Below are 24755 nucleotides of genomic sequence, written 5' to 3'. Positions count from 1 at the left end.
AAACTCAGTCTTGCAATTTTTCTTTTTTTTCCAAAACACTAAAGGAAGGTAAGAAAATCCAAACCAACTGTACGAAAAAGAATAGAAGGCCATGTAATGAGGAAAAAGTAGTAGGAACTCCCAGTCCCTGCTGTTCTGTAGTGTAGCGGGGAGCCTGCTATAATTTTTAAGACTGTGCTTAAGAGTGCCATGAAGCTCTGAGTATTTTAGTTATTAGTTCACTTTTTTCTTCAACAGCCCTTGTATGAATTTTGTCAGCCTGTGTTTGTTGAAAAAGAAACTGCAGCTAATTCTCAGTGCCCAAAATTAACTCTTCCACTTGTCTTCTAAAATCAGCTTGTCAGTTGGTTATGTCCCAGAGTTTAATTTTCCTTTTCATTTTTTGTTAACTGTTTAGACTCCAGGAGACATACTGCTATACTGGCAAAAGCTCAAGGATGGGTTAGGGGGCTGACAGAACAGTTTTCTTGATATATGTTAAAAAACTGTAAGTTAAAATCTCAGTTTTTACTCAGTCTGAGTATCTGCTTGTAATACAACAAGCAGATCAGATGTGGCCTGCTTGCCTCCTGAGCATGCCAGTTACACTTTTGCTAGGATTTGGAGTTTCCTTTTGTTTTTTATGGATGATGGCTTTCTCTTCAGAAGATGACTATTTGAGACACCAGCAATGATAAAATGCAGTTTAGGTGACTACCTGTTCTTCAGAAACTTAGCAGATACTGTTATTGAAAGGGCTTCTGGAGGTAAAATGCTAAGAGATCTCACATCTTTACAGCCAGCTTAATATAACTGTAGTTTTATAGGAGGTAACATGTATAAAGTCAAAAATGCTGTCTATGTTGTGCTCATGGCATGTAATGGTCACTGAATCATTCAGCCTTTACTTCTGTCACTGTGCAACTGACATATTTTTGCCATCATTTTAGTTTCCTTCTTCCCATTCTTGGGCATATTACTGGGGCACGGAAGGGATAGAAATAGAAAAATAAGAATGCCACACTTCCTTTCTCAGGTTTCTCCCATTCTTACTGAATTACACTGAAACCAGTGAACAATGCATTTAACTATTTACAGTGAGTAAGTTCCAAAACTTATTCACAAATGTTTTTCACATTCATAAGAAAACAGAAGGGACTAGAATTTACTATTCTGGGTTTTAGAATGTACTAGAAATGGCAGACTGTAGTCTATATATGGTTTTGTATGTCCCTAAAAGTGGTTTGGAAGGTGCTGGGAAGGAATGGGATCTAGGTAGTGCATTATCTCCCTAGACTCTCTAAGAAGGAGAATGGAAGTGTGAACAGTTCACATGCTGAGAATACAATTGTGCAGTTTACAAACCTATCCTGCATAGAGACTGGGGTAGTATCCAAGAAGACACTTAAGTTGCTAAGCAACTTGTTTGTATAGTTTTGGATGCAAGTTTAGCTCAATCCCCTTGTAGTTTGTAGTGTCAGCTATTTTTGTGGAGGAATGTTCCTTGTTGTTTGTTAGGGCTGGGATGTGGAGGATCAGGGCTTACTTTCAAGATCTGTTGAGCACAGGCACATCAGTACTCATTCTTCTGTTTTTCTTCTTAAAGACAAAGTGAAATCTTTCCGGGCAGCTCTACAAGAAGAGGAACAGGCCAGTAAACAGATCAACCCGAAAAGACCACGTGCCCTTTGAAAAGGGCCTCTGCTGCTAAAGGAATTAATGAACCTGTACTGCTGTAGCACACATTTGTTACAAAACCTAGTGACCGAGAGAACTCAACTACTTGAAAGAGTAAAAATGTTAGAAATGTTTGTGGAAATCTCCTGTTTCTTATTCACCTGAATGACATTTTCAGTTTTATGTGAAATGCTCCTGATGTCTACAAAATGCTTCTAGACCAGACAGCACAACCTGCAGGGTTCAGATCTGTGAAGCACTTTGAATATTTCATTTATTCAAATAGTGAAATGTTTGGAAATACTTGCCATATTTTTAATAAAGTAAAACTGTGGCCATTAAAAAGTCACAGCACTTCCTTCTGACCATGTTCAGTTTTATGACAAAGACCAGCTGTGCAGTCTAAAATTGTGGCGTGCATGCACACCTCACTAGTGGTTTTAGGTAACTTCTCTTCCACAAACAGCTGTGCTTAACTCTTCCCATCTGTGCCTTGATGAAGGCTACTTAACCCTAAATATTCTCCTTCTAAAGCACAGCCTTAAAAATACATTCCTTATTTGTCAATATCAATTAGTGTGTGTGTTTCAAGAAAACTTATTTTTTGGTGGATAGTTTTATTTCACAGGATGTGCCATATCATTTTAAGAGGAACTGCAGGCTGTTAAGAGTGGACAAACAGCTGGACATTCCATTTTTCATGTGAAAATCTGGAATTTTGATTTATTTGAATACCATTACAAATGGCTGTGTAATTTTAACATTTTATCTGTAACAATTAAAAAAAAAACCAAAAAAAACCAACAAATCAACAAAACCCACAAAAATATAAATTAGTTGATGTATATTAAAGGGTAATGTTTTACGTACTGAGGAGAGTTGTATCTTAGGATAATGCAGACAATATGATATGTGGTATGGTGTGATAATGCTATGTATGGATAAGTTAACTATCAAACATTGGGGATAAATATGTCCATACTGGCCTTTCACATACTGTTTTAAAAACTTGGATTTTGATGCATGACAAAGTTACATGTACATTAACCGTAGTTTGCAGGTAGCTTGAGTAGTTCTGTTGCTTTAAGAAGTAGCTAATACTATTTTTCCCTTTGTACAGTGCCAGCAGCTGAAAAGTGGGGTGAAATTGCATCATTTGATGATTTTGCACAATACCTCTACCTAGCGCTAATAGAAATCCCACAAATACCTGAATTCTCACAAATGGCGCCATGTGTATCAGCACTTTTTAGGTGGTGGCACTCAAGTTATTTTTGCAAGTCAGTATGCAAAAAAGATTGACCTTTCCTGTAAGAACTGTAGATCTCTTTAGGAGTTCTCCCTCTTTCCAGGAGTTTGTATCAGCAGACTTTCCCTTGGAAACGTTTAAAAACTACTTTTGGAATACAAGCCTGTTTGTTTGTGCCAGGCCTGGTGGGGGAGAATAAAGGGAAGGCAATGAAAAGAGAGTTAAATGAGCCAGAACTTCTTGTAGTGTTTAATGTTTGTATCTCCCATAGAAAGGTAGGCTATGGGAAGCTCTTGTCGCATAATGGTTAAAAATAAAAAACCCTCTTGTGTGTAAACATGAAAACTGAAACAATGTAGATTTTACATAATGTGTTTAATAAATTAAGCTATTAAATGAAGTACATCTGAGAATTTCTCTTATGCTTTGGGAAGGGTTTACATTTTCAAGTACATCAGTTATATTTTTCAAAAGGCCTCCGATTTCAAAATAAAGCCAACTCTTCTACACAAGTTCATTATATAGAAGGAAGTTCCCGAGATTACTGTCCTGACTTTAGTTTTGCAGCAGATCTTAACAAAAAAAAAAAAATCACATCTCTTTCTGAACATTTGTTTAAGATCATCACCCATCAGAACTAAAAGAAAAAAGCCAATGGAATAGAAGGCAATAGCTTCTGTTAGCAGGGGATAGTACAGGTTATCATATATCTGAGGTTTTCTCTGAAGCTGCTCTAAACAATTCTTACTTTCTAAAAAGCTTCTGAAGACTGAGGCATCCCACAGGAGTAACAGTGGCTTCCATACTATCTGTCCATGCAAGCCTAGCACCACAACCAGTCTGTGGTTTATTGTGGGTCCCAAAAGGACAGTCAGCTTTCAGCACCTTTTTACAAAGCCCTGTAAATTACATGTGTCCTGTCAAGTAGCACATGCTAGCTGAAACTGTGTCTACTGCCAGCTTTTGTGACAGAGCCTGCTCTAAGTCAGATCTGCACCTGATACTGAAGCAGTTAGAATAAAGAAAAATTGATAAGGCTGGTTGTGGAACTTGAATTTCTGCAGCCCATTGCCGTAACACACTAAAATTACTTTAACAGGATTCAAACAAGCTTATTCTCTATTCCTCTCCAGTAAAACAGAAACATTCAGGAAGTGTGATACATATCTTCAGCACTTGTTCCTTCTGTATTAGCCACAAAGAATACGGTTGGACTATCTACCTAACTCATCATTTGCTTCTGCATGAAATGAAGCAGCACTAGAATTACTGAATTATTAAATTGTGAAATAAATGTGCAAGTCAGTTTTTAAATGCTTCAGCATGTCTGCAAATTTGAGTGCCTATTTCTATACATGCTTCTGTATCAATTACTTTTTAAAAACCAATGGGATGTCAATGGGGCTGCTAGCTGGACTCAGGACATCTTTTCTAACCTTAATGATTCAATGATGTATATAAATAGTTTTTCTTAAAGGAGGTTTTGCTAATTTGCATGCATTGCTCTAAATCTCACTGAAAGCTATGATCTGTGCTAGAACTTTTTCCAGCATTAACAGTGAAGTAGTTACCTTAAAAAATAGCTACTTGAATTTAGTTAACCGAAAACCCAACCCTACTGCCTGTGTTTATGAGCCCTGGCCCATTGGTAGTTTTTTTTTCCAGTTCCAACTGTGGAGGAGAGGGTAAAGGCAATTCTGTAAATGACATCAAGGCCACAAGGTAAATTCTTTTGTTTTCTGAGAAACGCTCACTGGGATTCTCTAAGAGAAACAGATTACTAACAGGCTTGGAGTGCTGGTAGTTACCAGAGGGATGAGAGAGACAGGCATCTCAAATCAAAAGGAAGTGTTTAAATACACTTCAAAAGAAACACACAAATGATTGATATCAAAAAAAGGAATTACTAGAACTTTCTTTTTGTTGTTCAGACCCATTATGGGTTGTACTGTTGAGTATTGTGCATGAATATACTGAGGTGAAGTCCATCATTGGAGAACACAGATTTCAATGATCATCAATCCATGTTTTGGATATATATAGGAAAACACAGTAACGAGGCAGTCCAGCACTTCACTTCAGCTCTGAAAGAATTTGCTGCTTTTAAAATTATCAAGCAGCAGTTTCTTGCCTACCGTCAGCAATAAAAGCACATCTAACATTTTGAGTCCAAGCATATGTGCTGTATTCTGTTCATTGCTTTTATGATGACCTTGTCCCACTGCACCCACTCTGTCTTGGGTAAAACGTTGGTGAAAAAATACAGCATTTTCATTCTTCTAGGAGTAGCTATGAAAAATGGATGCCTTCTGAATTGAAGCCATGTAGCAATCTGAAAGATTAAAATATGTATATCACAATTCTAGCAAGTTAAACTTCAGCTTGAGGCATTTTTAAGATGTGCGAAGAAAATAGCATGAAAGCAGCCATCACTGATCAACTGAAAAGAAAGAATTTTAGCAAATCTGAAACTGGAAGTTATTAGCAAATTTGCCATTTTAGAGATGCAGGTTTATTTTCAATGCAATTACTTACGCTGGATCCTACCAGGTTCACTGTTTTGTCAGAGAGCACTACCTGTCTTAGTTCTCCAAATGAAAAACAGCTAGGAACTTTTATCTTGAATTATGACAAGATTCATGATGCCACCGGGAGTAAGAGCAGAATACAGCAGGTAATCATTAATATTTAAAATTATGCTTAGACTATGGCCTAATCCTCAAGTCAGAGAAAGGCTGTGTAAGACTCTAGAGAAATTTTAATAACCAATTTACACTATGGCCATTTTTAAAGGAGACACAGAAGGGTCTAGTACACAAACATCTGAAATAGGGATCTGTCGCCCTGATTATCAAGAGTTTTCTAAAGCCTTCTGAGTTTACATTCTTGTAGAGAACTTTCCCACACAACTTTCTGTAAACAACCTATTGTTTTGCATTCTTTCATAGAGGCGGAGAAATTTGATGTACAGGTAGTTTGTCCAGTGTCGTTGGAGAGGTGGCACATTCACCCTCCAATCCACTGGCACCTTTTGAGAACTATAAAAGATTGGAGTCAGAGAAAACAAATTAGTCTCTTCATCATGACCAAGGCTGTGGTGCGTCGTTTTTCCTTGTGTCATCTGGTGACAGGGATCCTTAACTAGTTGCTCTCAATATTATAAAAAGCATTTAAAATATATAAGTAGGCCTTAAGTGTTTGCTCATGTTCAGGACTGGAAGCAAGGAGTGTCTGGTACTAAGGAGGAAACGCTACTATTCCTGTACAACCCAATACTAATCTGTGCTACGCAGCTACAGATGCAGATAGAATTTAAAGAAGCTTAAAAGAAAGGCATAAAGAGAAAAAAAAAAAAAGAATACCGAATGAAATCATCTATATCCATTGAACGGGCTCGTTTTTCAGAGTAACCTGTATCTTTCAGAACTGTCTGTATCTTCTCTGCAATTTTGAAGTTTTCAGGGATTTCCTGTCAATGAAAAATGGGATAGAAATTATTTTCTACTCAAAACACAGAAAAAGGTTCATTTACATAATCTAAATATTTCCTGCTCTTAGAACACTTCTTGTTTCAAGTGAAAAATTAAGTTATACTTTTTCTATTTTGGATTACTATATTATTCTGTTGTATCTGAATTTTTGTATCTCAGTTCATTCATTATATAAATCAAGACCCTACTGAAAAGCAGACAAGAAATGTTTTATTGAATTAGTAAAAGACCTTGAGACAAACATAATATGGACAATATTGTAATAATATACTTGATTTTAAGCTTTTTTACTATGATTTAATTACCCTTTTAGATTTTTCTTTAAGGAAAGAGGCAAGTTCCTCCCACCTTCAAACTCTTTTGGAAAACCTTCGATACATTAAGCTTTTCAATGTTAATTTTTTACTCATAGAAGTCAGTATGTAGGTCACAGTACACAGAAATAGAATAGACTAAGAAGGAACTTACCGTATTATGTAAGGAACAATGAACTCGGTAATTATGATCCAGCAACTGTTCTACAGCACTTGATCTGAAAGAAATACATGTTTATCATGAAAACGGAACTGTAACTATTGTTCACTTAATTGGTTGTAAATGTCTACTATAAAAAACTGTAATGATTACACAGAACTGTTCTTTTTAAAAAGCTGCCTAGTTTTCTTCTAAAAGAAAAAGCTTCTGACATCAGTATTAATCTTCCACCATGCTTTATTACTAAGTATGTAACACTGCTATGCATTTGCACAAAAGAAATCACTAACTGGTCCTCTGATAGAAGTTACTTACTTAAATGCTGCAGAGAGTGTCTTGTTTTTCCTAACAAAGGCTATCCTTACCAGACCATCCCACTCCTGAAATTGAAAATTGCAGAATTTTAGAAAGCATCATACAGCTACTACAAACAAGAACAGTCACTACTGACAACTTCAGAACAATACTGAACACAAAGGAATATCCCTCATGGAAATGTCCTAAACAACACAAAACCAGTTCTATCTTAGACAAAGCAATACAAATGGAGGAGAATATACTTCACCCCGAAACCCTTTGAATTTTACTTTTTCATGTCTAAGTGCTATTATGTGCAGAGAAGGCAGACACTTGAAGAAAATCAGGCTAACCTTGGGCAAGGCTGAAATGGGTCTTGAAGTGTTTTAAAAATTAAGAATACTTTTCTGTAACATTTGTCTTCTGTGATTAAACACACTCATCTGAAGATAAATCTTATATATTCCTTTTTATTTTATTCCTTTTTATTCCTATTTTATAATTTCCTGCAAAATTATCAGCCAGAAACATCTCCCATGATGAAAGGGACTTTATTACTAGTAGTTGTCCAACTGACCTTGGTCTTACAAGAGATACTGTACACAAAGCTGATGGTTGCATGTTGTGTTAATGTTCTAACACAAGCCTGATCAAGAGAGAAAAAGCCATTTTGGAAGCTCCAATGAACAGCTGATAGTTTGTACTAGAATCACCACATGGAATTGAATAGTAAGTGAGAAGAAATATGAAATTATCACTAACATGTTATGTTAAGTATACACTGCTCACCTGGAAGTTGATAGGTGGTGGTGGGTTCTTTGGCTCTATTCTGACAACACTGGATTCGACTTTGGGAGGAGGCCTGAAGTTGTTCTTTCCAACCTGTTAATTAAGAGCAGTCAACCAGCTGTGTGAATAAGCAGCAAACTCCTCACATCCCTTGCAACACTATTCTTTTGTGTTTGATAGCTGAGTTACCTAAACGCAGAGTGACCTACCTTCATCAGATGGTCCACTCGAGCTAATAACTGAGTATTAATAGAGAGTCTGCAGTACAGTTTGCTTCCTGGTTTTGCAACCAAACGAAGTGCAAATTCCCTTTGAAACATAAGGATTGCACACCTGAGAGTAACAGAAAAATCAATTCTAAGTATTCAATTTTTATGTCAGAAGCCAACTAACACACTTGAAAAACACACAATTTGCCTCAGCAATTAGAAGAGTAAACATTCATAATAAACAACTCTGCCTTGATTAGTGTGTTGAAAAAAACCCCAAAACCTATCACACAACTTGGTGAAGCCATCCAAGTCTCCTTAAAGCTGTTACATAATTTGGTTATTTACTGCTAGATGGATCAGGATGAAAGAGACAGTCTAGTCTCAGAGTTGCCTGACTAATAAATCATTTAGAGTAACTCTCTGCTGAGTCCTTCAAATCCAAGCTTTCCAAAAACTGACCGGTAACGTTACCAATGTTCCTCTGAGAGAAATCAAGAGCTGCTGACATACTGATGTCTGACACACAGACAAGACGGTTACATTTTTACATCAGACAACAAAAAAGTGACTTGGCATTGATTCTTCCCTTTCCAGCCTAACTTAAGACAGGAAAGTATTTGAAATGCTATGTTGCCCTGCTTATCCCTGGAATAATACTTAGTTGTAATACTAAGGAGATGTAACTCCTGTTTTTATCTGCTGGGCACTCACTGTTGCCAAGTTTAAATTTTCTCCTCATGCTCAATACACCAACATAAACTTAATTTCCAGGCACTGTCAGACTAACAGTTTTTTTTTACAGAAAAACTTTGGTACAGCTCTGGTCCATCAAATTGGTATCCTAGGAAACAAAAAAATATGGATTTGAAAATATTTTTAAAAGTATTTTCCTTCCTCCCAGGTAATACAGAGCTCTATTCTTCCACATACCTGAAAAAAGGTCTATGAAGCAATAACTTGAAAACAAAAGGTGAAGAAATCTGAGAAAAAATAATTATTATAATAATGTTAGTATGATTTCTGAGAAATCAGCATTTTAAAATAATTTTTTTATGATGTTGCCTGCTATATTGCTTGTCCCATACCTGGTAAGGCAAGTTAGCCACACATGCATCAAAGAATGGTAAATCTGTTTTCAAGATATCTCCAACCTTGATTTCAAGTTTGTTTGCTAGACACCTGGGGGAAAAGATACATTGTAGTTATCCTCAGTTAAGCACTTGCTGCCAAAATTTGTACCAAAGTAGCACCACTGCTTTAAGTGCTCCCTGTTTCCCACAATTAATACTTACGTGCCCTGGACTCTCTTCTGAAGCTCACCAACAAGTCTAGGGTCAATTTCACAAGCAATAACCTAAAAAAAAAAAGTATGTATTTGCAACTCCATGTATCTTCTAACTGGAATTTAATCGTAAAAATCCCAACCCTGTATCTGTTGTTATGGGTTCAAAGAATCCTTTCAAAATCCCAATTAGGCCATGTACCTTCCTCCTTCTCCAAATACAAGCAAGCTTTACCACATCAATGGATAACAGCAATGTAGTTTGACAAAACCATACAAAATTTATGTGATCAGCTAAAAACCCATTGGGATTATTCATACGTTAATAAAAGTATCAATGGAGTAATTCTACTTATGTTCATCACACCTATGAAGACCCTTCTGTTTGCCGTAGTCTAAACCACAGCAAAGTCAGAGCTTGGGAAGGCGGTGTATGAGAGAGAATTTGTACTTACTTTTTTGACCTTCTCCAGCATCTTTACTGTCAAGTTTCCAGTTCCCGGGCCCACTTCCAGAATGACATCCGTGCGGCGCAGGGCAGCCTAAGGACAAACGGCATTTTGAATGCTTCCGTAGCACCAATTTCGTGCAATCATTTGACTTTAGAATTAAAGTAAGCGCTTTTGACACAGTAAAAAGTTGAAACTGGGTATCAAGGGAGCGTGAGAGTCGTTTAGAAAGTAACGAGTGGAAAACGGGGAGAACCAAAATGCCCTGACGCTGATTTATGCCGCATCGCTGGCCACGCGTCAACAACCAGCGAGCAGCCAAGTGAACAAACACAAAGGCCACCACGCACTCAAACAGGCGGCATGAACGGCACCAGCCGCGCTTCAGCAGCAGGTCCCCCCGCGGCCCGGGGAAGGCCGGAGCCGGGGCGGAGGGCTGCGTTTTCCCCGCACGTCCCGGCACGCCCGGCTCCCCGGGCCCGCCGCCGCTCCCACCTTATCGATGATGCTGTTCACCACGAGAGGGTTCTTCAGGATGTGCTGCCCGGCCCCGGTGTTGAAGAGGATGCCTAGGGAAGAGACGGGGGTGTTACCGTGGGCAGCTGCGATCCGCCGGCACCCCGCAGGACTCCGCTCGGGTGAGAGTGCCGGCCCAGCCTCGGCTCCCGGGATCCCGCCGGCCCGCCCGCCCGGTCCGGTCCGCACTCACCGCCGGCGCGGCCTTCCTGGCGCTCCGTCCGCTTCCCGGCCCGCGCCTTGGGCATGGCGGCAGCTCCGCTCGGTTCGGTCCGGCCCGTCTCACCTCGGCCCCTCCCGATCAGCCTCGGCCGCGCTCGGCTCGCTCCGGCCCCGCGCCGCACGTGCCGAGCGGCACCGCAGCTGGCGAGCGGCCGCGTGCGGCCGGGCGCGGGCGGGGCAGCGCCCCCTGGCGGGCCGGCGGACCGCAGCAGCGGCAGCACGAAGGTCGCGTGTCGCGGCCCGCGCGCGCGCTCGATCCTCCCGGGAACAGCGGGTCCGTCCCACCCTTCGGGGGATGGCAGTAGCCGTGAGTCCTAAGGGACAGTGGCCAACAAGGACGACGGAAGTCAGCGAGCCCACAAAAGCTTTCCAAGGTTTATTAGTAAATGACACACGGCCTAAAAATGGGTGTGTTTAGTACCCTGACCTAATCCGTAAGCACAGGGTTTTGGATTAAGGGGGCAGGGTGGAAAGGAAAAGAGAAAATGAGAGAGGAAAGGAAAAGGAAAAGGGGAAGGATTTTGCAGGGCGACCCACATCAATTTCTGCCGATAAGATAATGTGGCACTTTAACCCCCTGACTGCACAAAGCGCCCGTCCGCTCATGGCCGGAGTCACAGTGCCGGTGCAGTCATTCCCAGCCGCTGCCACGCCAATAAAGTATATTCCTTTTTTTAATCCTGTCTGAATTTTTAAATTTACTTTCTCATATATATTTTTCGCGTTATGTTCTGACATGAGCACCACCCACGTCCGCCGTGATGCCCTGCCCTGCCCCGCGCCGCTGCAGCCGCCCAGACTGCCCGGGAACGCATCAGCGAAGCGCGGCAGAATTCCTCGCATCCCACGGCTCATTCCGCGGCGGGAACACGCGTCCCGCGCGCCAAGCCGCCCTGAGCGCGCGCAGCCGCCGCCTGACGTCAGCGGGCAGCGCGCCCCGGAGGCCCCGCCCCCGCCCCCCTCTTCTGGCGGCGGAGCGGCGCGGGCAGCGCTGTGGCGTCGCGGGGCAGTAACGTCAGGGCCGCGCGCCGGGGAGGCGGTGGTGCCGTGGGGCGTTCGCTGGTCCCGGTTCGTGGAAGGCCGGGAGGGGATGGGGAGAGGGGGAAAGGCGCCGGCGGCTTCCAGCGCGGCAGCGCTCAGCGCACGGAGCCCCGGGGCTGTGTCGCTGCGGGCGGCGCTGCTCCTACGCACTCGGTTCGGTTGCTGCTCCGCCGGCTGTGCCCCCGTTTGCGCTGCCCGAGCCAGCGGGGCTCCGGCGCGGAGTGCCTGCCACGGTACCGGCTCCGGGGCACAGCCTCCGGGATTAAGGCAGCTAGGCCTCCCTTACCTATTATACTGACCACGGCAAAGGGCCTGCTCGGAGCTGGAAGTAAAAAACTGTTACCTAATTCCAGGGAACAGTTTCCTGCTTTCTTCTTGAAACAGTTGTTAGTCAGGCTGGAATTAATGGAAGGCATGGGAGGAAGACGAGGCATTAACCTGAGGGAACTTGTTTTTTGCGGGAAGGGGCGCGTAGTGGCCTTTATTCCAGGTGGTTGTTTTTTTCCTGCAGGCTGAAGAACAGCAGTTTTTCTGCAGAGCAGAACCTTCCCGTAATCAAAGGCAGGCTCAGTGCAGCAGTGGTGAGTTATTTCTCCAATTTGTTACCGTAGAAGACAGCAGTGTGTGTAAAATACAAGAACAAGGCCCTAAGTGCAATGGTGATGGCTGCTTCCCACTTATGCTTTCATGTGCCTTACTTCCCATGTTTCATACATGAAATCATGTCTGTGACATATTTGACGTGGCTTTTAAAATAGCCCAAAGAGCACATCAGTAAAACGCTGCCAAATTCAAATTACATTCATAGTATATAAGATATACCTGAGTTTTTGTAAAAAGCATGTTCCTTGTGGAGTTTGGTTTCTTCAAACTTCATGGCAACACCACATTTGTCAGTGCTGTCTGTTTTTCTTCTCTCATTCTTTCACTGTAGTGTTTTCATCAAGGGCATTTATTGTCATGTCCATAAATGATAAAATAAAGGTTTTTGTCACCCATGCTTTACATAAAACATTTTGAACCTGTATCATCAGAAGTGGGATTTAACTGTAGTTAAAATGAAAGGGTTTAAACCTGTTCCAGAACATGAGGGCTGACTGAAACAGGCATTTCCATCTCAGCTGTTTGGCACTAGTTTGTTCTTAAGTGGTCTGTCAGGTCTTTTAGGAAATCCATTAAATTAGGTAAATTAGGAAGTCAAAGGAATGAGATTGACCTTGTAGTATTGGTCATCCTAGAAAGTTAGTATTAAACATTAAAAATATTCGTACATTGTCTCTGTATCAATTTGTCTTTTCCTATGTCATCAGTACTGAACCCTGTGACAGAGTCATTTTTGAGTTAATCCTTGGAATTGTCTCACTCATTTCTTTGCTCACTGTTTTTTCTGTTAGGAATTTTTGGTCACTTTGGTTACTGTTTAATATCAGAGTTCATTCTTCTTCTCAAAATTTTTGATATAATCTGATTGACCTTCTGTAACATTGTTGTCAGCCTTGCTTGTCGCTGTCCTTTGTTACTGTGGTCCTCATTGTTCTTAGTTCTTGTGTTCTTCATGTATTCTGCATGCTTTTTTTAGATCTAGGTTTTAGTTTCAATGTTAAATTTTTGTAAAAATGAAATTTTGGAAATTCTACTCCTGTATTTTTGTTGTTAGCAGCATGGGAAAAAAACATCTCTGACTCTTTCCTGCTCAGACATTTTTGTCTTCTTTGCTGTGGCTTAAATTGGACAAACTTTAGATAGCTTGGTTCGATTACATAAAGAAAAATTAATATGTAGGTGTTGAAAAATGTATTAATGCTTACCATTAGTCATTGTGTTGGTTTTGGTGATTGCTGTAGTTATTAATGAGCTAAGTAGTACCTTCAATAACCAGGATAGTTTTAGTTCTTTTGGGTGCACTCCTCAATAGGATTATGAGCATGTGGCATGATTGATGCAGATACTGCAACACTAGAAAAGAGATTCATGGAGGAGTTTGTAGAAGGCTGGAGAGAAACCGGTGTAAAACCAACTTTTCCTGAAGGTGACAGTATCCTTGCTAATGTATCATATCTGTATGACTGAATGCCCGAATTTATGTTACGTATTTCAGGAGTTCTTGTGGCCTTTCAGCATGGCAACTTTGTTTTTCCTCTTTTCCTTGAAACAAATGTGCTGTAAAAGTCACAATTTTCTACTTGGACCTTCTGAGCTGCAGGGTTTAGCTTTATAGTTTTTCATTAGTTGTATAATCTGCTGATAAGAAGCAGAAAGTCCTCTTTGTAAGCACTCTTCAGGGAATTAGTTTTAGGTGTCTGCAAAGTCTTCCTCAGGTTCCACTGTCTTAAACAACACTAAACATTAACTCCTCGTAGATAATTTGCTTTAGACCACAGGCTATCCTAGTCGCTCTGGCCTCTCTCCAGTTTGTTGCTTCTTGAACTGAGGAGAAGGAGAACTGTGAGAACCAAGCTGGAAATAGGGTCCTAGAAGCTGTCTCAGACACTGGGTAAAGACGGATAACAACATCCACTGAGCCAGTTGTGCTCTTGAAGTAGCCTAGAATGTATTTGCACTATGATTCGTGAGAGCACACTGTATTTTGTGTAATGTGTTTGTGGCTTTTTCTTCTGATTTCATAAAATCTTAACTGAATCTATTCTTGCACCTTCTTACACTTGGAAAGAATTAATTGAATTTGTAACAAAAGAGAACAAAAATACACAGAATTAATTGTCTGGATATGAGTGAGCTGTAACACTGCATTCTCTCAGAAAAAGTGAAGTAGGAAGGTGTTTAGTGATTAAATCCTTTGTTTTGTACCTCTTCAGATGTTTAGCAGTCACCAATTTCTTTTTATAGCTGATGTGATTTTAAAATTAGGATGCATTTTAGTGTGAAGGGAAAAGTACCTAGATACCTTTTTATCAGTATGAGAAGCATTGCCTGTTAAGGAAAAACATTAATCTGGCATGGCTAGTTTAAAACTAGAACATTTAAGACACTTGGAATAGTCTTGAAAGGTAAAATGTGTTTGCAGATACCCCCTTAGAAACGGAATGAAAGAGTAAAGAATAGAACAGAAATAAGACTTTGCCTCTTAAAGGAGATGAAGGAGTCTGAAAGTGAGAATGGAAGTATAGTACATTAGATGATGATGATGAGGGACTGTTATTGGTATTTGTGGTCTCTGAAGACACTAACTCATTATGCTAAGGGGTGGCATTTGATGTGTTGTTTTTATTCTAGGTGTAACTGTGCTTGGTTTTTTTCCTGCCAGCTGAGACTTGAGACTATGCTATTGTCAAGTTCAGTATTGTCAGTGGGATCTTGGAGAGCATCTTTTTCATGTGAGGTGTGGATAGTCTCTTTTCCCTTTTGCAAGACAGAATTCTGTCATGGCAATAAGAGTCATGCTTGGGTTTGCAGCTGACCACATTTCACACTTTCTAGTGAAAGGAATTTCTTTTCCTTCCTCCAAAATGTTTGTGTGCAATTTGGTTGTTATAGCAATAGGTGTGGACCACAGAAAAGCAGGAGAAGGCAACAAACATTCCTGATACTGCTCAGTGTTTATTGTGAAGACACAGACTGATGTTAGTAAGTAAAAAAGGGAAATTACACCCTTACTCAGTAATCAAACCTGGAAATTCTGGCTGTTGTGACACAAATGTAGACCTTGCCTTCTAAGAATGTGTTGCTTTTAAGGTTGACAGACTCTGCCAAAATTTCTATTGGTGCCTCATGTTTCTCAAAGTACGCAAAAGACAATAGCTATTTAATACTCACCTTCTAAGTTTCATCTCTAGGACAGTCTTGTAGATAGACCTCAGTAGTGAGTAAAGCTGTAGAAGTCCCATAAACTATGGAGAAAGGTTACCCCACAGATCTGTTAAATCAAAGGGACAAAGACTATGTCCCTTTTGCCTTTCCCATGCAACAGGTGAAGTCAGATATGTAAGAGGTGAGGATTGTCTCTATCCCATACTATTAGAGCCAATATTCACAGCTTTTGCAGTTCTGTGGGGTTAAGAACATCTGTATATCCTCTGTGTAAATTAGGGTCTGAAGAGCCCTGGTTCATCAATTAAAAAAGAAAAAAAAAAATGAGGGCAGTGTGAGGTTATCACAACAAACTAAGACTGGAGAGATCTGGGTTTAAACTCCCAAGGTGCAGTTGTGTCTGTTTGCAGGAATAATTTGCACGTGTGCATCTGTACATAGCAGTAATTAAAACTGTATTTTGAGCAGATCCCACTAAGATAGGAACTGGTGCCCTCCCTGAGTCAATTGTCTTTACAGGGGCCATGCAGAGAATATGCCCCCCATAGAAATCCTGATGGTGAGAAGGGAAGGTAAGGACTTTGTCAGAGTTGAAATTGCATGCTAGGACCTGAGCCTGTAATGGCTTGACATTGTTCGAAGTCACGTATTCCTCCTTGCTCCCATGTTGTCCTCTGGTGTTTGTGGAACAGAGTGCTTAGATGGCTTAACTTTTTAGCTTGTTTGGGTTACTTTGTTGTGTGTGCTCCCAGTATCCCACTGCTATCTTTCTGTGGGCAGTTATGGCTCAGTCACAATTTGTAAGCTTGTTCTAAGTTTACATCACATTTTGACAAGAGCGTGAAATAAAAGTTGCTTGCTGTTCTGTCTGCTCTTTTATGCCTGGCACATTTACATGTCAGCAGTGTGGTGTGAAAATTATTGGAAAACCTGATCCAGACCAACACCTGCGATTTTCCTGCTTCTTACATCTTTGGGTATTTAAGGGGTCCAGGGAGAAGCAGAGGATTATACTATTTATTTTGGTGACCATAGCTCTTTGTTTTAGCCTAACTAATTTGCAGCTAGCTTAAACTGCAAATTTGAGTTTTGTGCTGTAAGTATTGATGCAAAATATTTTGTTGAAAAAATTTTATTTCTTTTTATTTTTTCTGTTTTTTTAAATAGATATTAATAGAAGTAAGATTAGTTTACTTACTAGAAGAAAACAAACTGTTCAGAGAAATTTTTTAAAAGTAGTAGCAATAGACAACTTTTTTTGCATCTCTGCTCTTTGTATTTGCTACACATTTATTAGGCTTTTTCCAGTTAATTTTTTTGCTATCCAAATTATACAGAACATACCACTTCCTTAAATATTGTATAGTATTTATAAACATTATTTAAAAGTTGACCCATCTTCAGGGTGATTATTATTTTCTAATTCAGTTTTGCTATTTGGCTTGTGACAGCCTCATCCAATAATATTTACATGGGATCAAAAAGCAGCTGTGCAAATTCATTGAAGACTAAATCTTGAGGGCTCTTAAATTCCCTGCCTCTTAATAGAAAATCCTTGAACCAGAGTTTTCTGGATGACAGGCCAGCACTATATAGAAATGTTCTGACCTGGGTATCTGCTGTGGTTTTGACAGAGAAAGAGCATTGGGTTAAATAAATTTTTGTTCTGACCCACTAAACTTAGTTTGTTTTTTCTTGAGTTTTTTTTTTTTTTTGAACAGCAGCTCAAACAGTAGCTGGTCCAGTTTTTACATGGAAGTACAAACCTTTTCAAGAATGAGAAAAAGAAGCAAATATTTCACTTTGATTTTTGTTGTTGTTCTTTACTGTTATCTTTAGAACTGCCAGCTAATTGTTTTGAAATAAGAAACTGGAAAAATCACCTTTTTTTTGTGCTTGCATTTTACTAACCTAAATAAGTATGTCTTCTAATGAGAACTGTTCTAGAAGTACATGAAGTATACTTCTATATATGAAGTATATAAATTTCCAGTGGAAGCCTTCAGGTTTTTCCTCTCCCTTCTTATACATGTTATCCTAGAGGTGCTACCACTGTTGCTGATGAGTTCAGCCTTAGCCAGTGGCAGGTGTGTCTTGGAGCCATCTGGCACTGCCTCTGTCAGATATGAGGAAAGCTTCCTGCAGCTTTTCACAGAAGACACCCCTGTAGTAACCCCCCCTTCTGCTATCTCGTGCACAACTAGTTAAAGCAGAAAGACTGGAAGATTATTCACATGGGAAGTATAAAGTCAGGATGGAGTCATCTGTTCAATTATTGTTGTAAAGAGAGATGTGATCTTGTGTTTCATAGGTTTAAATGTAGACTTTCTTTAACCTTAAGACCTTCAAATTTTAGTCAGCTTTTGTAGAGGATGATTGGAGATTTGGAGATAAAGAACCTTTTTTTTTCAGAGTGCAATATTTTTTTTTCAATTGTGCAATGCTATTACTTGTATAAAAGGTCTTCAGTATTGTGGCTAGTTTCCTTGTTAAGGTGGCTTTTCTAAAAATCAAAATTTTAAACCTGTGTCAGAATAAATTTCATGTCTCCCACTTTCTTACCATTACTGTAAGAATTTTAATCTTGATTTTTTTTTTCCTGAAGGTGGAAAAATAAACCTTTTTTTCCTACTAAGCAAAGGCAAATCACAGAGTCATTATGATTGGAAAAGACCTCCAGGATTGAGTCCAGCCTTTGACGGATCACTACTTTGTCAGCTACACCACTGCACTAAGTGCCACATCCAGTCTTTTCTTGACCACCTTCAGGGATGAAGGGGCAGCCTGGGCAGCCCATTCTGATGCTTAGCAATCCTTTCTATGAAGAAGTTCCTCTTGATGTGCCACCTGAACCTCCTTCTCTCTCCTCTTTGAAGAGAAGCTGCTCTTTGTTGTTTATTTAGAAAATCTAAATATATGAATATTCAAGTGTGTATGTGTTATTAAAAGTTAACATAGGCTTTAAACTGTCTTTTTTTATAAGCAGGAGACAGACTTCATAGTTTCTTTCATATATGTGTCTTTTTCTTCTTGTAACATTGTTACTGTGGTAATTATAAATGTAATTTCTGTCATCTGGAGAGCAGTGTTTTGCCTTCATAGAGTACAAGGGCGCAAAAGGATGTATATACACGAGGAATTTGGCAATATGCATTCATAGTTCAGCTGGTGGGCATCTGTGTGCTAAATTAGAAGGAAACAAAATATATTGAGGAAAATTCTGTATCATGTAAGACTAATCGTGAGAATGCTTTTTAAATTAATATGAATTGTTTGGATGAATTTGAATTATAGAATGCGACTATATGAATGTGTCATTTTCTCTCTTGAAGGAAAAGTAAAATGCAAAAATGTTAATAATATGCATTTTTACCTCTTTCAGACAACTCCATGGTTTGCTCTGCTTACAGCTGAGTAATTATCTCTAGTTGCAGTTTTGCTCTTAACTACTGTGCTTCACAAGACAGGTAACTGTTTTACAATCAAAATATTTTCTTCAATTCCTCAGATTTAGCAAATGTGCTTGTAATAATCGATTTAATGCTTGCTCATTCTGCTGAGAGATTTCTGAAAGCAAATAGTTCTATCCCTGTACCTCAACTGCCTGTGAGTGGGTGTCATGCTATCTTTACATTGTGTAGCCTAATGAAAAATGAGCGTGGGGTGTTTGAATAATAAGAATGGAAAATACCTGTCTATATTTGCTATCTTTTTATCATTAAGTGTTTTTTCTCATTTTTAAATGTTTTCAGATTTTCATGGATCTCAACAGTGCTAGCACTGTTGTTTTGCAAGTCTTGACACAAGCTACTAGCCAAGATACTGCAGTGTTGAAGCCAGCTGAGGAACAACTGAAGCAGTGGGAGACACAGCCAGGTTTTTATTCAGTCTTGTTGGTAAGATACAGTGGAAAAGTGCTACTAAGTAAACTCTGAATAATTTTGAGTACTGGTCTCTAGAACATGGTTGAACCATGACTTCTGGTTATGAGAAGCCCTGAGTTGTCATGGTCCAGACAGTAGAATCCTTATGCTGAAGGACATAGTAGGTAGGATATGACAATGATAGACATTGTCATATCTGTCTCAAAGTAAGCTCTTTTCCCAGATATTCAGAAGGTGGAAATCCAGCCTCTAGCAGTATGAGTGGGCAGTAGTGCTAAATCTTTTGTTTGCCTGTTGTGAATTCTGGATGGTAAAAGGCCAAGAGGGCCGTTGTCAAAGGAATTGCCTTTACTACCTCAAGAGGCAAGGGACCTTTTATATACCAAGGCAGTAAGGACCTTTTCTTTTTTTGTGGAGATGATGCTTTATGAACATTTTAATAGAAACTCCCTCATGCTTTCCATTGCATTGTGTGATACCTCTCTGGGATTGCTTTCCTTTTTGTTAGTGGAGGGAGACTCCCAGGGAGATTAACTGACCTGGCTGTCATAGTAAGGTCCTGGAATGAGGAAGGTAAATACTTCTACAAGTACTATGACCATTGGTGAAATGGATGCATTAATATGGTCAAAATTATGACAACAAGTCAAAAAGGAAATGAAACTGTTTCAGCAAAGACATTTGAAAGTTAACACTGTTGTTATTCTCCAGAATCTATGAATATGTTTATAATAGTCTTAAAAACACAGGTGAAATGTTTTTTTCTGCAAACATCTGTCCTCAGTGCATAGATTGAATGACTCAGATTTGTAGGGTGATGTGTTCGGTTCTCTGTAGACTTTCTCATTTGTTTGGAAAGTTGAAGGTGAGCCCGAAGATTTAGGGAAAGGAGTAGAAGAAGATAATTTGAGCTGTCAAATTATGCACTGCCTTTGCAATAGTGTAGCTGTGGTGGTAAATGATCTTGATAGAAAACAGCAGAAATTGCCTCTAGTGATGGTTTTTTTTCCTCTGGATGTTTGCTTTGAGACCTTACACCTCAGGGTGTAGACAAGTTGAGCACTCATAGGTGTAACTGGAACAGATATGAGTTAATTTTAAATACAAGGGCTAAAAATTCAGGCATTTAGATGCTTATCAAAGATATATATGCTGATACATAATATGTATAATAAATGCTGATATTTTTTTATGTGGTTAGGTGGATTTGTTGGGGCCACATTAGCCTTTCTTTAAGTGTGAAGTATCAATAGTCTTCCAGACTAGACAAGTGTCTGCTTCTTTGTTTAACTTGATCATGAGAGGTGGGTTGTCTGGGAGAGAAAATAGTTGGCATCTTCTTGGTGGAGCAGAAAAGGGTGCAGGGAAACATGTTAATATAAATGGAGAGTGGATAAGACAGCTGATATCTGTGGGATATGGCAAGTAAATAATTACTGTGAGATACACTTGTTTCTGGGACAGTCAGAGTAGAGAAAATCATAAAGAAGCATGAGACATTCATCCTTGATCCTACCATTTTTAGTACCTAGTGGAGTTACTATCATTACTTTTCTGTGTTTCTCTTTTGAAGGTATTGCATATCTCTCTTTTGATTCGGAATTGGATGGTTTTGAAAAGAACCTCTGTGCAAGTTATATCAGTTTGTATGTTGGCTTCATTCCTGTTATGTCTATGACAGCATTACTGTGTTATATTAAATACTTCATGTTTTAGGAAGTTCGTATGAAGATACAGAGTATAATGAGAAGTTCTACTTCTTTGGTCTTTTTTTTTTTTCCTTTTGTATCTAGGTCTGGTCTAATTTCAAGGTGTTTTTTATCTGTGGAAGCTTTCCTTCTGCTAAATATTTTAGCAAGGAGAGGAATAGTTGTTTGTAAGATCAATGGAATTTTCAGTATGAATAGTTTGGCTTTTCTGTGTTTCGTTTATTTTGAATGTTATTTTTATGATATGGAAGTGATGTTTGAAGTTAGCTGTTAAGTATTTTAATATGCTTAAGTTGAATTTGGGAAAGGTCAAGTCTTTTAGAGATTCGGTCTGTCTTCCTAAATGAGCTTTGGGGAAGGAGAGTATATTACATATGGGTAATTTTCATGTTGTGTGGTATTTTTGGTGGGTTACCACCTTTCTGATATTTTTCTACAATTGCTTGTTTTGAAGTTGATCTTGTTGGCATGTAAGTCTGTTTACTTTCTAGTGATTGGAGTGTGTTAGGGTTATTTTTTGGTTGGCCATTACCTCTAGAAATATGTTACTGTTAATAAAAGCAGATTTTGAGAGAAAGTTAGGTTTTGAATTCATAGTGAAAATGAGGTCCCAGGTTTCTACAGTGCTGAGTTATTTGAAAGGTTTGTTTATGCCTGTGTTTGCAGGCATGGTGCCCAAAAGTAGCAGATACTTTTGACCAGAATCCCTGCATTTTTCAGGTACCTTCATACTGGACTTCTAAAAGCAATGAATATAAGTGGTGCACTCTTTCTGCAGTGCACTGTATAGCAAGAATACTGAGTTCACACATGCTTGCTCCCTAAAGGCGAGAGTAATGATGTCTCACCTCTTGAGAAGGATCAATCTGATACAGTAGAAAACAGGAGGAGAGCTGCTGTCCATAGTACCCATGTTGAGATTCAATAGCCTACCTTTATTTTAGTTCCCCTTGGTTGGTTAATTTTACACAATTACCATACAAAATAACTACTCTGTGTTTGTCTGTATGTACATACACATATATAAAAGTGTATATAGATATAGATACATATGTATCTACAAATATATAGCTTTTTCTTGGTAGAAACTAATTTACTGATTTCCTAAGCATAGTCGAATTTGAGAATTGCAGACCTACCAGGTCACTGTTTTACAAACAGTATTGGTAAACAGGATTGTTCTTGGCAAATGAATAAATAACATAATGAATAAGTAACCTGAAGACTGGATTCTGACTAGAATAAGGAATTATCCTGTATTCTGCAGGGACACAAACTTCTGGGAGCTATGTCATTAAAGAATATAAAAATTGTCTGATTATAGTAATTATTACCCTTATATTTCCTTCTCTGTTAGACAAGATGAGCAATACATTTGCCTTATATGTTGTTTTTTTAAATAAATCAAAATTTGGGCTAGTGATAAACACTTTTTTAATCTCTAAAAATTTATGTTTAGCACAGTGTTTTCATTTCCCTGTCAAATGATGATTAAGGCTTTTTGTTTATGTACACCCATATCGCAGTGGTGTGTGTCTTTCTACATACACCAGGGCATGCATTGATATAACTTTTGTGTTGCTTGTGATATCTTGGGCAGTTTCTAACTTTTTTTTTTTTTTAACAGAATATCTTTACAAATCATAGCCTGGATGTAAATGTAAGATGGTTAGCTGTGCTGTACTTTAAAAATGGAATTGATCGCTACTGGAGACGGGTAGCACCGCAGTAAGTTTTAAGTTCTTCTGCTTAACCATCTTAAAGTTGACTTTGTTATAATTGCCAGGCTGGCAAGATCAGCAGATCCTTAACTGGTAGAAGTTACTTTAGAATTTATGGTGAAACTGACAACATTCTTCAAACTTCAGAACTTGCTGAGAAAACATTTTGTCATTATATTGCTTCTTATGACTCTGTTTATGATTTTCTTTTGAGAACTGAGTTGGAAGGCTGTTTCCTATTAGAAAGTAATAGGTTTTGAAGTGATGCAGTACATGTTACAACATTAACACCTGGATTTACTGATAGTGGCAGAAGTGAAAGGTAGTCTGTCTCTTGGACAGTGAGAGAGATATTTCATTTTGTTTAAGCTGATCCGTTTTGAGTGTGTACATGGGAAAGAGGCAGTAGTTATCATACTAAAAAGTTTCAGTATTCATTTTTTGTGGTTCTGATATGTGGGTTCTGATAATGCATAACAAAGAGTTCTCCAGAGAAGACGAGAAATATAAGCACTTTCATGAGCACCATATAATTTACTTAAAAATTACAAAAAGTGCCATTTTAATATATAACCCATGGAATTACATACTTCCCAGTCTTTTGTGTGAAGTGCTTATTTTTCCTTTGAAAGCAGGGGTGATTTCACAAAGAGTTTAAATTCCAGAACTCAAAAATACTTGCAAGTGTTCAATCTCAAATGCTAGTAATAGGTGGGACTGCCACTGTCAGATGTCGGGTATTAGATGGAATTCTAGGTACAGTTTTTCTGGATCACAAATCTAAATTAGTGTTATGATGCAAACTATGACTTTCAGTGTTCATTGTTTGAGATAGTTCAATGTATTTTGCCTTGCATTGTAAGCCTTTCCAAAGATCTACCAAAGGAGTGCAAAATTACAAAATTCTGTATCCATAGCACATTTTAAGTAGTGTAGTACTCCTTCATTATGGCATAGAACACTAAAGTATTTTTATGTGTGAATTAGTATATAATTGCAAAACATGTGCAAGCATTTGGATTCTTTTTTATATGAAAGGAAAATACCATATTTTTCATGAAAGATGGCATGTGTCTTTGACATTTCTTATTAATAGGATTCTGCTTACAATACCAGTACTTTGCAAGAACTGCTGGAAGAAGTTAAACATTTGTTTCAATTTGTAAATATTTTTAGCTACTACTAGCATTTCTGGTAAAAAAGCGTAGTTTATTTCTTGTAGAACTAAAGACTAGAATTTTATTGTTTGATGTAAAAATTAAATATTTTATTGTGGATTTAAATTGTCATTTTAAATGTCATTTAAAAAATAAATGTTTCTTGGCTATTAAAGATTCCATGAGTTAAATCTATATTAAATTTCCAGTGCAACCCTATTTTTCCCCATTTCTAACTTTGCTGCCACTAATTTAGTGCAATTAAAGTATAAAATAAATTTTAAAACTTGCTGGCTGCTGTTAAGGATTCAATGGAATAATGCATACTAAGTTTTTAGTCTGTATCCAACTGTTTTTCTTTATAAATTTGTTAGATGTGGCATTTTGTCAGCACTCAGCCAGATCACATTTCCCTTAGAATATGTTGAGGTAATTTTGAGAAATCCTGATTTAAACTAAATTATCAGTTGATTATTTTGTGACCCAATCACACTTTGAATATCATGATTTTTTGAAGGCTTCATTGTAGGCGCTGCATTTTTGTTGTCTTTGCAAAATTCTTGTCTTTTAGTCTTGTGTCTCACTTCAGCAGCTGTCTGTTCTCCATCCATAGTAGTACATTGAGCATGTTTTGATGTACAGATCAGGCTTAAAACTGCATTTTCCAGTGAGAATGATTTAGAAGATGAGCCTACGAACTTCCTCCCTCCTGCTTTTTCAGGCAGCTTTTCATATAGCTGTGGCGAAGAGCTGGGAGTTGTCATAGCCTCTTTTCAGGCATAATTTGGCCTCTTCTTTTGAAATTGTTGGCAGCCTCCTGAAAAGCTGGTCTCACAGA

The 24755-nt window shown here is 38.7% G+C and overlaps 3 protein-coding genes across 8 annotated transcripts in view; 2 read left to right on the top strand and 1 right to left on the bottom strand.

Annotated features, from left to right (window-relative positions):
• Positions 1-3305, top strand: part of KIF2A (kinesin family member 2A) — a 60967-nt gene extending 57662 nt beyond the window's left edge. For all 4 annotated transcript variants that reach the window (XM_053931305.1, XM_053931303.1, XM_053931304.1 and 1 more), the window contains one exon: positions 1586-3305. In XM_053931305.1, the coding sequence (XP_053787280.1) occupies positions 1586-1671 (86 nt within the window). In that variant the 3' untranslated portion in view covers positions 1672-3305. The remainder of the gene's footprint in view (positions 1-1585) is intronic.
• Positions 3262-10764, bottom strand: DIMT1 (DIM1 rRNA methyltransferase and ribosome maturation factor). 2 transcript variants are annotated; one of them, XM_053931306.1, is made up of 12 exons: positions 10609-10764; positions 10395-10468; positions 9906-9992; positions 9461-9522; positions 9254-9347; positions 9099-9148; positions 8166-8289; positions 7957-8049; positions 7186-7250; positions 6865-6928; positions 6268-6374; positions 3262-5237 (listed from the first exon to the last, which is right to left on the bottom strand). In XM_053931306.1, the coding sequence occupies exons 1-12, from the start codon at positions 10661-10663 to the stop codon at positions 5195-5197; spliced, it is 918 nt and encodes a 305-aa protein (XP_053787281.1). In that variant the 5' UTR covers positions 10664-10764; the 3' UTR covers positions 3262-5194. The 2 variants fall into 2 exon arrangements, with proteins under 2 accessions (XP_053787281.1, XP_053787282.1); XM_053931307.1 differs by lacking the exons at positions 9099-9148; positions 9254-9347; positions 9461-9522; ... (1 more) ...; positions 10395-10468; positions 10609-10764 and adding an exon at positions 8880-8966.
• An 862-nt stretch (positions 10765-11626) lies between these two features.
• The window catches only part of IPO11 (importin 11), a 79300-nt gene continuing 66171 nt past the window's right edge, over positions 11627-24755 (top strand). The window contains exons 1-5 of one of the 2 annotated variants that reach the window (XM_053931543.1): positions 11627-11705; positions 12190-12259; positions 18829-18913; positions 19199-19342; positions 22667-22767. In XM_053931543.1, coding sequence (XP_053787518.1) covers positions 19205-19342; positions 22667-22767 — 239 coding nt within the window. In that variant the 5' untranslated portion in view covers positions 11627-11705; positions 12190-12259; positions 18829-18913; positions 19199-19204. Of the gene's footprint in view, positions 11706-11894; positions 11912-12189; positions 12260-18828; positions 18914-19198; positions 19343-22666; positions 22768-24755 lie in introns of those variants that run through there. The other variant, XM_053931544.1, reaches the window with a different exon arrangement.

The sequence above is a fragment of the Vidua chalybeata genome, chromosome Z (genome assembly GCF_026979565.1).
Source record: "Vidua chalybeata isolate OUT-0048 chromosome Z, bVidCha1 merged haplotype, whole genome shotgun sequence".
Lineage (NCBI taxonomy): Eukaryota > Metazoa > Chordata > Aves > Passeriformes > Viduidae > Vidua > Vidua chalybeata.
Note: the sequence above shows the minus strand (reverse complement) of the source record. Positions and strands in the feature narration are given on the sequence as shown.

Bases quoted from the DNA above. Each gene is read 5' to 3' on its own strand.
- DIMT1 (XM_053931306.1), bottom strand. From the start codon at position 10,663: ATGCCCAAGGCGCGGGCCGGGAAGCGGACGGAGCGCCAGGAAGGCCGC. The intron at 6,929-7,185 runs GTAAGTAACTTC...TATTTCTTTCAG, and splicing joins ACACTCTCTGCAGCATTTAA to ATCAAGTGCTGTAGAACAGT. The intron at 5,238-6,267 runs GTATTCTTTTTT...TTAATCTTTCAG, and splicing joins GATATAGATGATTTCATTCG to ATTGCTACATGGCTTCAATT.